General features: G+C 42.9%; 1 protein-coding gene across 4 annotated transcripts in view; it reads right to left on the minus strand.

The window, feature by feature from the left end:
- KDM6A (lysine demethylase 6A) overlaps window positions 1-16,143 on the minus strand; it is a 249,491-nt gene that overhangs the window by 12,952 nt on the left and 220,396 nt on the right. For all 4 annotated transcript variants that reach the window (XM_073616273.1, XM_073616271.1, XM_073616272.1 and 1 more), the window contains 4 exons: window positions 15,703-15,851; window positions 14,669-14,783; window positions 5,845-6,032; window positions 5,428-5,569 (listed from right to left, as the gene is read on the minus strand). In XM_073616273.1, coding sequence (XP_073472374.1) covers window positions 5,428-5,569; window positions 5,845-6,032; window positions 14,669-14,783; window positions 15,703-15,851 — 594 coding nt within the window. The remainder of the gene's footprint in view (window positions 1-5,427; window positions 5,570-5,844; window positions 6,033-14,668; window positions 14,784-15,702; window positions 15,852-16,143) is intronic.

Here is a 16,143-nt window from a genome sequence, read left to right on the forward strand (position 1 = left end):
CTTACTTGTCCATGGCACTGGACTGTATATAAAGGCCATGCTTCGTCCGCCGCAATGGGCATAACCTTGAAGATGTCATCGGGGATTGGGTTCCATAGCAATGGCCATGGAACTGTACCGCATCCAGCTGCTAACTCAATGTACTGAACAAAGCTCCAAGGGGAGCACCCATGCAGGATCCAGTTCCTGAAGCAACATTACAGGCTGTTCCCACAGCACAAGATTGCGCCTATCTGGATATACTGCTTCTACATTGGTAGTAGAAGACTGTAAGGGATTAACTGAAGAACTGAAAGATAAAAGAAAAGTATGGCTTAAAAAAATAAATCACACTCGCCCAAATGGCTGCAGCACCGATTTCCAGCTGCAATGGTCGTCTGTTGCCTCTAAGACTGAGAACTGAACGATCAAAGACCACTGATCACCCAGTTCAAGCTCTTCAGCCTGTAGAGAGCTGTTGACTGTTAGTCATTGGCTCTTTGTGCTGTCCCTCCAGAGTTCACTGAAAGCACCGGGCTGTGGAGGGGCAGGAGCAGCTGGCTCAGTCTCCCAGCAGCTCACTGAGAAGCTGAGCCAGCTGTCGGTCCAGGCATCTGGGTGGATCCTGACTGCAAAGATGGGATCTTTCCCAAGCCTGGACTGGCTTAGTGACTTCAGCCGACAGCAGGCTTTAGTCCACCGTTAGCTGAAAACGGGTCACAGGAGAGCAGTTCATTCTGAGCCCAACTGAGATCATATCCTGCAAATAAGTGTGCTTGGGAAAAGATTTAGGATGTTTTGCCAGCCACCAGGACCCAAATTCAGTGACTTTAGGAGAAAAGGGTATTTCAGAAGTGGTAACTTCAAATCTGTGCGCTTCACATCTTGTCCACTGTGGTCTGTAAGATATTTCTGCAGCTCCTTTAATGTTGTTGTGGGCCTCTTGGCAGGCTCCCTGACCAGTTTTCTTCTCGTCTTTTCATCTTGGTTTTTGGTAATGACATAGTTGTGCCATATTTTCTCCACTCGATGACTCTGTTCACTGTGTTCCACTGTATTTCTAATGCCCTGGAAATGCTTTTGTACCCTTTCTCCTGACCGATACCTTTTAACAATGATATCCCCTCTGATGCTTTGAAGCTCTCTGCGGACCATGGCTTTTGCTGAAGGATGCAACTAGAACAGCTGAACTTTATTTGGGGTTAATCAGACACTTTAAACGATGGGCATGTGTGTACTGAATTCTATTTAACACGCGTTTGAATGTACAGTGGGGATGGAAAGTATTCAGACCCCCTTACATTTTTCACTCTGTTATATTGCAGCCATTTGCTAAAATCATTTAAGTTCATTTTTTTCCTCAATGTACACACAGCACCCCATATTGACAGAAAAACACAGAACTGTTGACATTTTTGCAGATTTATTAAAAAAGACTGAAATATCACATGGTCCTAAGTATTCAGACCCTTTGCTGTGACACTTATATTTAACTCAGGTGCTGTCCATTTCTTCTGATCATCCTTGAGATGGTTCTACACCTTCATTTGAGTCCAGCTGTGTTTGATTATACTGATTGGACTTGATTAGGAAAGCCACCCACCTGTCTATATAAGACCTTACAGCTCACAGTGCACGTCAGAGCAAATGAGAATCATGAGGTCAAAGGAACTGCCTGAAGAGCTCAGAGACAGAACTGTGGCAAGGCACAGATCTGGCCAAGGTTACAAAAAATTTCTACTGCACTTAAGGTTCCTAAGAGCACAGTGGCCTCCATAATCCTTAAATGGAAGATGTTTGGGACGACCAGAACCCTTCCTAGAGCTGGCCGTCTGGCCAAACTGAGCTATCGGGGGAGAAGAGCCTTGGTGAGAGAGGTAAAGAAGAACCCAAAGATCACTGTGGCTGAGCTCCAGAGATGCAGTCGGGAGATGGGAGAAAGTTGTAGGAAGTCAACCATCACTGCAGCCCTCCACCAGTCAGGGCTCTATGGCAGAGTGGCCCGACGGAAGCCTCTTCCCAGTGCCAGACACATGAAAGCCCGCATGGAATTTGCTAAAAAAATTAAACACCTGAAGGACTCCAAGATGGTGAGAAATAAAATTCTCTGGTCTGATGAGACCAAGATAGAACTTTTTGGCTTTAATTCTAAGCGGTACGTGTGGAGAAAACCAGGCACTGCTCATTACCTGTCCAATACAGTCCCAACAGTGAAGCATGGTGGTGGCGGCATCATGCTGTGGGGGTGTTTTTCAGCTGCAGGGACAGGACGACTGGTTGCAATCAAGGGAAAGATGAATGCGGCCAAGTACAGGGATATCCTGGATGAAAACCTTCTCCAGAATGCTCAGGACCTCAGACTGGGCCGAAGGTTTACCTTCCAACAAGACAATGACCCTAAGCACACAGCTAAAATAACGAAGGAGTGGCTTCACAACAACTTCGTGACTGTTCTTGAATGGCCCAGCCAGAGCCCTGACTTAAACCCAATTGAGCATCTCTAGAAAGACCTAAAAATTGCTGTCCACCAACGTTTACCATCCAACCTGACAGAACTGGAGAGGATCTGCAAGGAGGAATGGCAGAGGATCCCCAAATCCAGGTGTGAAAAACTTGTTGCATCTTTCCCAAAAAGACTCATGGCTGTATTAGATCAAAAGGGTGCTTCTACTAAATACTGAGCAAAGGGTCTGAATACTTAGGACCATGTTATATTTCAGTTTTTATTTTTTAATAAATCTGCAAAAACGTCAACTGTTTTTCTGTCAATATGGGGTGCTGTGTGTACATTAATGAGGAAAAAAAATGAACTTAATTGATTTTAGCAAATGGCTGCAATATAACAGAGTGAAAAATTGAAGGGGGTCTAAATACTTTCCATCCCCACTGTAACTGCTTAATTCTGAATGCAGCTACATCCCCAATTATTACAATTTATAGGTCACATTAAAAAGGTGGAAAAAGTTCTGAAATGATTTCTCTGTCTCATTTTTTTACACCACAGAAACCTACTTTAACGGGTATGTAGACTTTTTATATACACTGTCTCTCTCCGCATGTAAATATCAGCCAGCACTACCCCAAATGCACAGGGATCTCTTTTTAAGGAAAGACTGCCACACATTCTACTACAGAGGCACTCAGCAGTCCATGCTGCACGGCCAGAAAGTCCAATTGTCACCCCTCACAGCAGATGTGCCCTGCAGGCCCTTCAAGGCCTTTACTACTCTTAAAGGGGATTCACTACCTTTGACCTGTAAAATGCCCTGCTAGCAAGATCACCAGATACATAGTAGCTCAAAGACTGCTGCCCGCCGGATCCAGCACTGACTGGTAACATTACAGGCCGTCCCCACTCACGCATGTAGATTCCAGGTACAGTCCCCTCTTGGCCACTGACTGCAGGCTACTGATCAAGATGAAGCCTTTTCCCACACTATCACGAGTCTTTAAAATAGGCCATAAAACAGGGGACTAATGTCTAGTGTCATTTAAGGACACTGGGAAAAAAACTGGGGCTTAGCTCAGCTGGGAGGCTTTATGTCTGGGTGGGGAATTAGTGCCTTTTTTGGCCAGTATCCATTCACCTGAAGATGGCAGTACAACCCCAGTAGTCACAAATATCTTGTAATGAACAATTAGGCATTTTTGCCAAGACAATCTTCTTGGTGAAAAAAGGACAAAGTAATCACAAAAGTTTCACCAATCTAACAGGATTATAGTGGAAATGTAAAAATTACTCTGGTCCATAAGGGGTATACGGTGTGGGAGTGGTAAATGTGCTGAAAATATTCAGAATTCATCACTAGAAAGACAATTTGTTAAAGTGGTTAAGCCACTAAAATCTATTCATCCCATCCCCTCTGTTATATAACAAATGTGTGCCCCAGCGTCTAATCTATATAAAAAAAGATGCCAATTTCTACCTTATATCAGAGCGTCTCCTGTTGCTCACGAGACTCCTCAGCTCTCTCCTCTCCCCAGCTGACAGCTTTAGCGGGAGGGGCTGAGAACTCCAGCTGATGTCATGTTAGCAAGGGAGGAGAGAGCTGAGCAGTCACGTGAGCGCCAGGAGACGCTCTGATATAAGGTACAAACCAGCATCTTTTTATGTAGATCAGACACTGGGACACATATTGTTATACAATAGAGGGGGTGGAATTAATAGATTATAGTTTCTATAGCAGTGGCAGGGGAGGGCGGGCAGTGTGTGGAGCTGACAGGCAGGGAAGAGGGGGGAGAGGAGGACAGAGCAGGTCTGTGTATGAAGGAGGCACGTAAACTGACCATGGTGTCAGGGCTCTGCAGCCTTGATAAACCGTGGTCAGTTTAAAGGGGGCGGGCAGAACAAGGCAGGATCAGACAGGTTCTTTTAGGTTATACAGGGGGCCAAATGACAGCACTGTGCTGTTATGCATGCTTTAACCACTTCAGCCCAAGAATTGACCCCCTTCCTGACCAGGCCATTTTTTTTCTATACAGCACTGCGTCGCTTTAACTGACAATTGTGCGGTGCTGTACCCAAACAAAATTTACGTCCTTTTTTTCCCCACAAATAGAGCTTTCTTTTGGTGATATTTAATCACCTCTGCGGTTTTTATTTTTTGCGCTGTAAACAAAATAAGGGATAGATTTAAGGCATTTTTATTTTTTTACTAGTAATGGTGGCGATCTGAAATTTTTATCGGGACTGCGATATTGCGGTGGACAAATCGTCCACTTTTGGGACCAGGGACATTTATACCGTGATCAGTGCTATAAAAATGCACCGATTACTGTATAAATGTCACTGGCAGGGAAGGGGTTAATATTAGGGGGGCGATCAGGGGGTTAACAGTGTTCCCTAGGTGTGTTCCAAGTGTGTGTGTGTGTGTTCCAAGTGTGTGTGTTCCAAGTGTGTGTGTGTGTGTGTGTTCCAAGTGTGTGTGTGTGTGTGTGTGTTCCAAGTGTGTGTGTGTGTGTGTGGGGGGGGGGGTGACGACTAGGGGAGGAGACCAATCGGTGTTACTACTTAGTAGGAATACACAATCTGTCTCCTCTCCCCTGACAGAAGCGGGATTTGTGTGTTTACACAGCGATTGCCCGCCAGGCACTCACATCAGCTCCTGGGACACGCTGCGGGCACGTGCCTCTTACAGCGTCTTAAAGAGCCAACGTACAGCTACGACGGCTCACCCAGGGGAGCCATCCTGCCTCTTAAAGGAAACCGGATCAATTTTTTTTTTTTTTTAGGGTACTAAACACTTTAAGACATTTTCAAATACCGGAAAACCGTAATGAAAGTTAAAAGGAAATGTAAATGTTTACCAAGTTATGTGTTTCACGTATAGAATAATTTATAAAGCTAAAAAGATTCAGTTCTCTAATTTTAAACTAAACAAGTGAGCACAACTACAGAATGAAAAAGGCAAATATATAAATACAATGAAGAAAGTGCTAACAACTTACTTAATCATTTCGAAGAGTTTTGGATCAGACACTTTGATGTTCCTTGCCATGTTCCAAGAGAGATGAACCATTGGTACTATAGATTTTACACACTGCAATTTGTTCCATTCGTACCTTTCCACAGCTAACTTATACTGGTAAGCTGAAAAAAGAAAATTACGAAATCATAAAAATGGCATCAAAATCACAATGCAATGTGGGAATTGACAGTGAAAGTATTTAGTGAGGTACTAATCCTAACCAGTAAACACATCAATTGTACCCAAGTCAGAAAATTCACTCCAGACAAACTAATTGGGATGGACTGGTGCAGTAAAGTTAAATCTAGATAGACATTTATACTATGCAACTGGTTTGCTTCTTTTATATAGTTTAATTTACATGAATAGTTTAGCCTTATGTGAAGATTGTACAAACCTGTAAGAGGGCCAACATTCCATGCAATGTTATTACACCAGCCGATTGCCTGAACCCAATGGACTGTTCCAGCATTTATCCAAACTAAATCCCCCGGTCTTTGAATGAACCTGTAAACTGGAACATTTGCTTCATACAAGTCTTCAAGGTTGGGCCACCAAGATCCCAAAAGATAATTTATATTATTTCTGCAAAACACATATAGATAATAAAGGCTATTAAGTCATAAACCACCAAGTCAAATAAAAAAATAAATCAGCAGCACATGCTGGGTGCAAATGATCTATTTTACTACTAATCATGCTTGTCAATGACAAAACCGCTACAAAAGTTGTCCTATCCTGTCTTGAGAAATACAAAGGCTGCCAATGCCAGTCTTCTGAAATGTTTGCTGCCTGACCAATATCTTAAAGGGATATTAAAGTCTGCTATTTTAAAGAAAAGCAAAAAAAAAAAAAAAAAGTTATACTTTCCTGCTCTGTGGAATGGTTTTGCACAGAACAGTCTGGATCCTTATCTTCTCAGGTCCCACACCGGCGCACCTGGCCACTCCCTCCTGCTGGGTGCCCCCACAGCAAGCAGCTGCTGCCAAAAGCCAATCAGGAGTGCAAGTCCCCGTAGAGACAAGACTCTCATGGACATCGTTGTATTGAGAGGGGGCTCAGGTAGGTATTAGTGGGGATGGTGCACACAAAAGTTTTTTTTTTTTAACTTCATACATAGAATGCATGAAGGTAAAAAACCTTGTGCCTTTACAACCACTTTCATGATTTCAATAGCCACATGCTCTTATTGGGTCAACATGTCAGCACTCATGATTTGTATACTTGTTCTGGACCAGTGACTCAGAAGCATTTGGATCAGCATAACAACCTGAGAACTAGTAATTATAAATGGATGGATTGGACAAGAACAACTACATATTCCTGGTAGAGGTTTCTTTTATTATTTTTGTAGCCCAGAGGCATTTAGAGTGTCAGCATATTTGAGGTTGCATCAGCCTTCTATCATCACACCCGATATCTTGGCAGTAATTGTATGTATAGCAAAAGGCTGGTGGCAGATGGGACTCATTCACATATCTTGTCACTAAATGATGTGGCTGTGGGGACAGAATCACATATAGCCACACCAACTCCAAATATGCTTAGGGCACTCCAGGGGGAAGAACCCCCAGATTCAATGAAAGGGGGTAGGACTGCAGACTGGGACTACGTTTCAGGTTAAATTCTTGTGTCAACAAATGTTTGTTTTCCCATTACTTTTTGAAAACAAGAACACACTTACTTTACATACAAATCAAAAAGACTTGAACTTGTGCTTAATTGGATTTTTTGGTTAACCTGTAAACCTTTTCTTGGAGCACTTCTCAGGGCATATTAATATGCATTAGGATAGTGTTATGCTGCCACCTTCAGGTGATTGAACACTGGCAAAAGAAAAAATCAGGAAATCCCCTCCTAGGCATAACCCCTCCCTAAGCAAGGTTTCGGTTTTTGTTTCAAGCCATGAACCACAAAAGGAAGAGGGGTGGGATTTCTGTGCCTTGTGGTGTACTTCAAAAAAGGATTTTACAAGCAAACCAAAGATCCCATTTTCTTTATCATACATCTCATGACACAGGGCATCTTCACATCCATTATGATAGGGATGTCCCAAAGCACTGAATATGAGGGGAGAGTAAAATGGCAACAAGGCCAACAGACCCCAAGCTAAAACAAAACAGGTTAAAATCTCATAAAGCCATCAGCAAACCTCACCAAGGAAGCGTCTTCTGCAGTTCGCACATCTACTTGTTAAAACATTGTAAGAGTATCAACCCTCATAAATTGTCCAGATATCCTATAATACAAATACCCAGGGTATGCAAGAGCCCCATGACCAGGGCCTTAGCAAACACTCTGGTAGCTGTGGACAGGTCAAATGGCAGGGTCACAAAATTGAAAGTGGTAGTCTCCACCGCAAAAACATTTCGTGAGGAGGAAAGATCAGAACGTGCAGATAAGCTTCCTTGATGCCCATGGAAAATGGAAATAATCCCTGAAATGAGGCCATCACAGATCGCATCGACTCCAACCTGAACTTCTGTACAGAGAAACTTATAAAACAAAAAAAAGGTGAAAAACAATGTAGTGTCAGACTACACAATCACAGTAGCGCAAAACAAAACTAAAGCCTCATTCTTTAAGGGTGTGAATTGGCACTTGTGCACTTTGGTGAAGGATCTACGGTGTTCAAAAATTTCCACTTCATGAAGAGTTGCACTATTTTCACCATTGATTCTTTGTTGATATTTATGATGGGCAATTATTTTTGATTTTGTTATGGACACTTGAATAATTTTTGTTTTTTTGCGCTGTGATTGTGCAGTCTGACGCTACATTGTTTTTCACCTATTGTTTTAATATTTGCATTTTAAGTAGCAACATACACACATATATATATATATATATATATATATATATATATATATATATATATTTTTTTTTTTCAATAGCGCAGTGCTTATATGAGAATCAGAGAAACTTGTTGAGTCTCATGAGATCTGGAATGAGGCAAACAATGCTTAGTTTTGAAAGCATGAAAAGGTTTTGAGTAAAAACCGCCAAATCTCTCAGCCCCCAGAAAATAAATGACCACTGAATGTGATAGAAGTAGATCAAGAGCATGAAAAACAGGTATTGTCTGTGGATTTAAGAAAACGTTTCAAAGCATGAGGCACGAAGAGGAAAAGCTCTGAAATTCCAGCTTGCAACCATGAGCCATTATGTTGCAGATCGTAACCTCCCCCTGTCAAACGTCCGCGCCCCTTCATTTGGAAGTGGACTTGTCTGCAAGCTTGCAGGGCTTTGGAATTCATGGCTTTTTGTCGAACTGGGCTTGGAGCCAGAGGCCTGAGACTGGCGAAAGGAATGCTTCTTGAAAGTAGTTGGAGCAGCAGGTTTCTAAAATGTAGGCTTGGACTGAGTGGAAACAGGGTACTCTTACCCACCCTGTCACTTTCTGGATGTAATAAGTCAAAGCAGAAGCAAATATTTCTCTTGTACGGGTAATCCTTGCATATGCTTCTTGCAGAGTAACTCCCAACGACCAACGCTTCAGTCATAAAATCCTGCACATGTGAACAGACAAGACCCCTAAATGAGGAAGTTGTCGAATTGAGTGCTTCAAGGAGTATACTACTGAGAAGCTGAAAGCATGTGGGAAATTTTTCAGGCTTCTGTTTTGATATCTCTATTAGTAGGATCCCCCTCTCTCGTCATGCGATGGACCCAGACCTTAAGGCTTTGGCGCACGCCTACAGCCACATTTGTCAGCTGTAAAGCAGCCCCCACTGGAGCAAATACGGCTTTAAATAAGGCATTTGTCAGAAGTGTCCAGTTACAGTAAAAGGTTTGGCACTGGAAGGCAGGCATAGATCACCCTGAACTGTCACCAGTGGATTATCAAGGCATCCAATGCCAGTGCTAGAGGCACTCTGGTCCTGGCATAAACAGAGGTAAAGTTGTAGAATCTAGAAGCCAGGATATCTACATCTGGGGCCTCCTATCTGACATATTGGGTTGAAGATGTCCAGATGAAAGGCCCATACCTATGGTCCAGGCGGCAACGGCCGAGGTAAACCACCTTCACGTTGTCCACTCCTGCAATGTGGACAGCAGAGATTGATGGACAGCGCGTCTCCATCCATGAGCCGATTTGGATTACTTTGGTAGCTGATGTAGGCCACAGTCATGGCATTGTCTGATTGCCCCGATTGGGTGTCCCTGCAGAAGGCGGGTTCAGTGTTGCACAGTCAATCCTTCTTGCTTTGAGCTTTGCTTCCACTGATGACAATTAACTGAGACTGGAATATTCTTCTCTAGCCAGAAAAGATTGGCATTGGTTGCTATCCCTTTCCAGTGATAAGGATAAAAAGACTTCCCACTGTTAAGGCTGGGCTAGATATGGAATTCTGTGCTTAGTAGGATAGGAGCATGAGTAAGTTGGGAGAAGGTGCACATTTGTTCCAGGGCAACAAAATGTTTGGAGAGGTCTCTAATTTGGATGAACAGCCTCAAAAAAGGCTACCATAAACCCTTAGTGGAGAATCTCACTAAAGGATGTGTCTTTAACCTCAAGTCCTGAAGGTTCCTTCTCAGGAAGGAATACTTTTGCTTGGTGTGTCCAGGATCAGACTCAAGTAATTCCAGGTACAAGGGGGCGGTGCCTGCACGCTGACATCACATCGCGGCCATCTCGTCTAAGAAACAGATGTTTTATGCCTGTCCAACTAGCATGGCTTGAAGTGCTATGCTTGGGAGTCTTAACCTTGTTTTATGGGCAATTCATTGAATATATAGGGAGAGCACTAGATTCTGTCATTTCTTTCCTCATATATCCAGTATTGGGGTGAGGTAACGAGGCTCAGCGAGCCAATCAAAAGACGTGTGACTGATAGAAGACCAGAGCGCCAACATCACGCCATCTTAATCTCTCATGCCCTGAGGTGAACTGCCGATTTTGACCCGCTGGTGAAGCTGGGATCAAAATATGAGGTGATCGGCCACTGGTGTTGTCGAGCACTAGCACTATATTTGGATTTTTATGCACTTCCTGGTGGATCACTTTTGTTGATTGGTCACATCAAGATATTGTTTGAGACACTATTTCACTATTCTTATGGACTTTATTTACATGTTTGTTTGGTCATGATTGTAATATGGTCATTAGCATTGTATCATTTCATCCTATCATTGTTTTATTCACTAATGGATATTGAGTAGAGTAGCACTTAATTTGAGTTGTAATATTTTGTTAGGTGTAGTGAAAACACTTAGTGATTATTATTCACACGGGGATTGCGCCGATTGATTTTTTGATTATTACATACACAAAATAGAGGTGATGGTAACTTTTCTAGTTGCTCAGTTAAAGCACTGCTCTGGAATACAAGCTCGTGATTGGCTGTTCATTGCTCTAAATTGCAATAGCTGGTTGCAGAGCTGCACTTACAAGTGTAAAGACAGCCTTTAAAGAGGAAGTAAACCCCGGTGGGTTTTACTTCCTCTTTATTTCCCTGCAAAGGTAAAGCATAATGGGCTACTATGTATCGCATAGTAGCCCATTATGTGTCACTTACCTGAAACCGAAGCCTGCGATGCCACCGCTGTCCCCACTAGCAGTGAGCATCCATCTTCACTCCTCTTCCGGGGCCACGAACTCCGGATCTGACTGGCCGGAGTAGCGTGACGTCACTCTCGTGCATGCGAGCGGAAGCCGCCAGTCACGGCATGACCCATATTAGAAATGGCACGATCTGCCCTTTCTAAAGTGCGCATTCGCCCTAGTCATCGGCGCGCTTTTTTTTGTAAATATCTCCTAAACTATGGAGGTTTAGGAGATATTTCCAGCACAAACAGGTAAGCCTTAATATAGACTTACCTGTAGGTAAAAGTGTTTGTACAGGGTTTAAAATAGAACTATAGACAAAACTTTTTCATTTTGGATAGAGCAAGGAAGGGTTATAACCTGTCAGATTATTTTTTTTTTTTGCCACCTGTGTCCCATTGTGGAGATTTCCCTTCAATTCCTGTCCCATAGAAACAGGACAAAATGGAGAGAGTGGATCTCCTTAACTGCTTTAGCCCCGGAAGAATTTACCCCCTTGGCACTGCGTCGCTTTAACTGACAATTGCGCGGTCGTGCAATGTTGTACCCAAACAAAATTGACATCCTTTTTTTCCCCACAAACAGAGCTTTCTTTTGGTGGTATTTGAGCGCCTCTTCGATTTTTATTTTTTGCGCTATAAACAAAGAAAAAAAACGTCAATTTTGAAAAAAAAAAAAAAAGCAATATATTTTACTTTTTGCTATAATAAATATCCCCCAAAAATATATTAAAAAAAATGTTTTCTTCAGTTTAGGCCGATATGTATTCTACATAATTTTGGTAAAAAAAAAAAAAAGAAAAACAGCGCAATAAGTGTATATTGATTGGTTTGCGCAAAATTTATAGCGTCTACAAAATAAGGGATAGTCTTATGGCATTTTTATTTTTAATTTTTTTATTAGTAACGGCGACGATCTGCGATATTTTATCGGGACTGCGACATTATGGCAGACAGATCGGACACTTCTGACACTATTTTGGGACCATTGTCATTTATACAGCGATCAGTGCTATAAAAATGCATTGATTACTGTGTAAATGACACTGGCAGTGAAGGGGTTAACCACTAGGGGGCGGTGAAGGGGTAAAGTGTGTCCTAGGGAGTGATTCTGTGGGGGGGAAGGGCTACACCTCATATGACAGAGATCACTGCTCTCGAAGACAGAGCAGTGATCTCTGTCCTGTCACTAGGCAGAACGGGAAATGCTTTGTTTACAAAAGCATCTCCCCGTTCTACCTCTCTGTGACAAGATCGCGGGCACCCGGCAGACAGAGTCTGCGGGACCCGCGGCCACAGAGACCGCGGCGCGCATGCGCCTGCAGCACCGCTTCTTAAATGGGACATACCTGTACGCCCTTTTGCCCACCAGTGCCATTTCTGACGTAAATCGGCGTGCGCTGGTTGGCAAGCAGTTAATGGGGGCACAAACCGCAAAAAAAACTGATAAGTGTTCTAATCCCCTCTGCAATCTTATTCAAAACTTAAAAAAAAAAAAAAAATACTCATAATTTAAGTCAAGTTGCGCAATCTTTTATATAAAGCAGGGGTACTGAAACAAAGTTCACAGAGATCCCCTCTTCTATCACAATCTAATTTACCGTATTTATCGGCGTATAACACGCACTGGCGTATAACACGCACCCCAAGTTTAGGAGGGAATTTTAAGGGAAAAAACTTTTAGGAGTAAAGTTTAAGGAAGAAAAACTTACATTAAAATGCCCATTAATGCAGCGTTATCGGTGTCCATCTGCAGCCTTGTCAGTGCAGCCTTGCCCCAGTGTCCAGTGCAGCCTTGCCCCAGTGTCCAGTGCAGCCTTGCCCCAGTGTCCAGTGCAGCCTTGCCCCAGTGTCCAGTGCAGCCTTGCCCCAGTGTCCAGTGCAGCCTTGCCCCAGTGTCCAGTGCAGCCTTGCCCCAGTGTCCAGTGCAGCCTTGCCCCAGTGTCCAGTGCAGCCTTGCCCCAGTGTCCAGTGCAGCCTTGCCCCAGTGTCCAGTGCAGCCTTGCCCCAGTGTCCAGTGCAGCCTTGCCATGTCAGTGCAGCGATCCCTGCCGACATACACAGCTGTGTATAAATTTAAATATGGCGCCGAGACTGCAGGGACTCAGCGGAGCCAAGATACACATACCCGAGAGTCCTCGGCTTTTCTCGGTGCTGCTTACAGTTCTGCCCAGTCCCGCCCTATGATGGACATCACACAGGTCCAATGGCAGGACTGGGCGGGACTGTAAGCTGCGCCGAGAAAAGCCGAGGACTCTCAGGTATGTGTATCTCGGCTCCGCCGAGTCCCTGCAGTCCCAGCGCCATATTTGAATTTACAGACAGCTGTGTAAGTCGGCGGCGATCGCAGCATTCGCTCCGATCACACAAAATTGGCGGGGATGGGCCTATAACACGCACCCACGATTTTCCCGATTTTCAGGGGAAAAAAGTGCGTGTTATATGCCGATAAATACGGTATATCAGTGTCCTCAGTCCCCCTGCACATCACCCCCCCCCAAATCACAGTTTTCCATTCACATTAGTGTCCTCAGTCCCCTTTTACAGTAGTGGTTCAACCCATGGACGTGCATGGTCAGAAAAGCAGTAAAGATATTGTAGCTTTGCAATGCAAGAAACAGAACCTGCATATGTAATGAATAAAATTGGACCCCATGCAGATATGATTACAAATGTAGAACTAAAGTTTTTGTGACTTAGGCAATACATATGTGCTCTCCTACATTTTACAGCAAACTTGTTGATGTATAGAAGGCACATTTTTGTTTACATTTTGGAAAAATGTAAATGTTTCAAGTGAATGTGCATCAATGTGGTTCTAGGATGCATCATCAGTAGGAGGAAGGAGGTCCCGATTTCCCTATATAGACATTATTTAGAATACGGTGTCCAGTTCTGGAGACCTTACTTACAAAAAGATATGAGACAGAAGGAGTCCAGAGATGGGCAACAAAAATGGTGACAGGTCTGAGGGATAAAACATATCGCGAGTGACTTCAAGAACTTAATATGTACCGTCTCGATGAAAGAGGGGAAAGAGAAGACATGGGCAAGACCAAGCTTTAAATACAAGTGGGATGAATATGGTTCAAGAGAGCAGTATTTTCAATATGAAACCAAGATCAAGGACACAGGGGCATGACCATAAACAAACAGAACTATACTCAGATGAAAAATAAAATAAATAAAAAATAAAAAATTTTGACTCAATAGACCACTTGGTCTTTTTTCTGCCGTCACTTTTCTAGGTCTCCAATATTAAATAAATATATTAGTTTCAGGAAAGTCCAACCGAAAATAATGAGTGTGTCCAGCCTTACACCTTTTACAGGTAAACCTATACTTTGCCTGCGGTCCAGCAACCCGGTTCTGTCCCAAACTGTCAAACATTGATACTTGTGTTTTTCTTCTAGACTTTCCTCCACTACCTCAGTTCACCTGTTGGCACACAGAGGTAGTTCTAGTATCTCCCAGATATGGGGAGCATATGACCATGGCTTTCATAATGCAGCGTGTGATACCTGAACAGCCAGTGGTCAGCAGTCAGCACTATCAAATAGGCATAGCAGCCAGATAGCTACTGATTTCAGTATGAAGGTTGGCAATGGCAGCCTCTGTAATTCTTCATCAGGACAACATTACTTTTATAGTCTGTTTCAAAGGGTAATACTTACTTTTCACAAAAGTCATTCATCACACACCAGTATGACTCTGGGACCACAAACCATTCACAATCTCCAGGCCCAATATTTATATTCACAGAGCAAAAATTATTGTTCTCTTGATGACCTAAATGAAGGTAACAAAAATGATATTATCATTTTTGGCAGTTTTTTAAATAAACGGTATCATTTAAAGTTGAGTATTAATATATCAGCAAATAAAATATACCTAGTAGAGCGGAAAGATACTGTAGTCATAACCAAATGCAAAATTCACATTGGCTTATGTTAAATAGAAAAACAAAATCAAGCAGTTACTGCTCCTGAACTGAAAACTGGCCAATGGGTGCGAGTGTGGGTGCGCGTTTGTGCGAGTGTGGGTGCGAGTGCGCGTTTGTGCGAGTGTGGGTGCGCGTTTGTGCGAGTGTGGGTGCAAGTGTATGTTTGTGCGAGTGCGGCTTTTGTGCGAGTGCGTGAGAGAGTGTGTGTGTAAAGCCTCGTACACACGATCAGATTTTCGGACGACCGAACGTCCGTTTTTGTTGCATGCTAGTCTCATGTCAAAAGTGAAGAGGTAACTCACCATACGAAAATTCTCGTACGGCAGAAAACAACTTCAGAAGTGACGTAATATGTTGACTAGTTTTGTATGTATTCTTTTGTTTGAGCATGTATAGTCTTCCGCTTAAACGAAAATCGGACGTTGAGTTCACATCCGACATTTTATAATCTGCACATCCAGCTTTTGTCTGAGGAAAAACTGGAATCGGCTGTCAAAAGAACCATACTAACTATCCGAAAATCGGCAGATCTTTCGGACAAAATTTTACTTCTGATTTCCGTATCTTGTGTACGAGCCTTTAGGGAGAGAGAGCCAGAGAGAGCGAGTGAGAGCGAGCCAGCGCGAGAGAGTGAGAGTGTGCTTACTGCTAATCAGATGGTAAAAAGAGTTTTCCTTTAGTTCAAAGTTCGAATGATTTCAGAATATGGTTTCTTATAGCAAAAAGTTTAAACTGTTGTTTCTGAAACCAAGTTATAGCACAAACCTGGTGTTCTGCTGCCTGGTACCTTCATATATAACTGTACGGTGTTCATTCCTAATATGGTGTGACCAACATGACTCAGGAGATTTCCGGCCGATACCACGCGTGCAAATGCTGGAAGTTTGGTCAATTCATGTAGCTGTAATTTCCACCTTTGGGGAAAGGATTGTAAAAATTCACAAATGGAGATGTGAAAAACACAACTTCGCTAATGTAAGTTTAAATATGTTTTTTTTTTTTTTTTAACTTGACTGAAAAATTACACAAAAAATGTTATGTTTTTGAATTGTTAGCGTGTAATATGATCAATCAAAATTTGGCCTTAGGAGCTGGTACCAAACAAACCTGTTATTCCTTAAGGAAGGCAAAGAAACAGGCTACTTTGATCCCCCTTCCCTAGGAGTACATACTCCCCCTTTCCCGCTATTCCCTTGCTGTTCCATT

The sequence above is a fragment of the Aquarana catesbeiana genome, linkage group LG02 (assembly GCF_042186555.1).
Source record: "Aquarana catesbeiana isolate 2022-GZ linkage group LG02, ASM4218655v1, whole genome shotgun sequence".
In the NCBI taxonomy this organism is placed as follows: domain Eukaryota; kingdom Metazoa; phylum Chordata; class Amphibia; order Anura; family Ranidae; genus Aquarana; species Aquarana catesbeiana.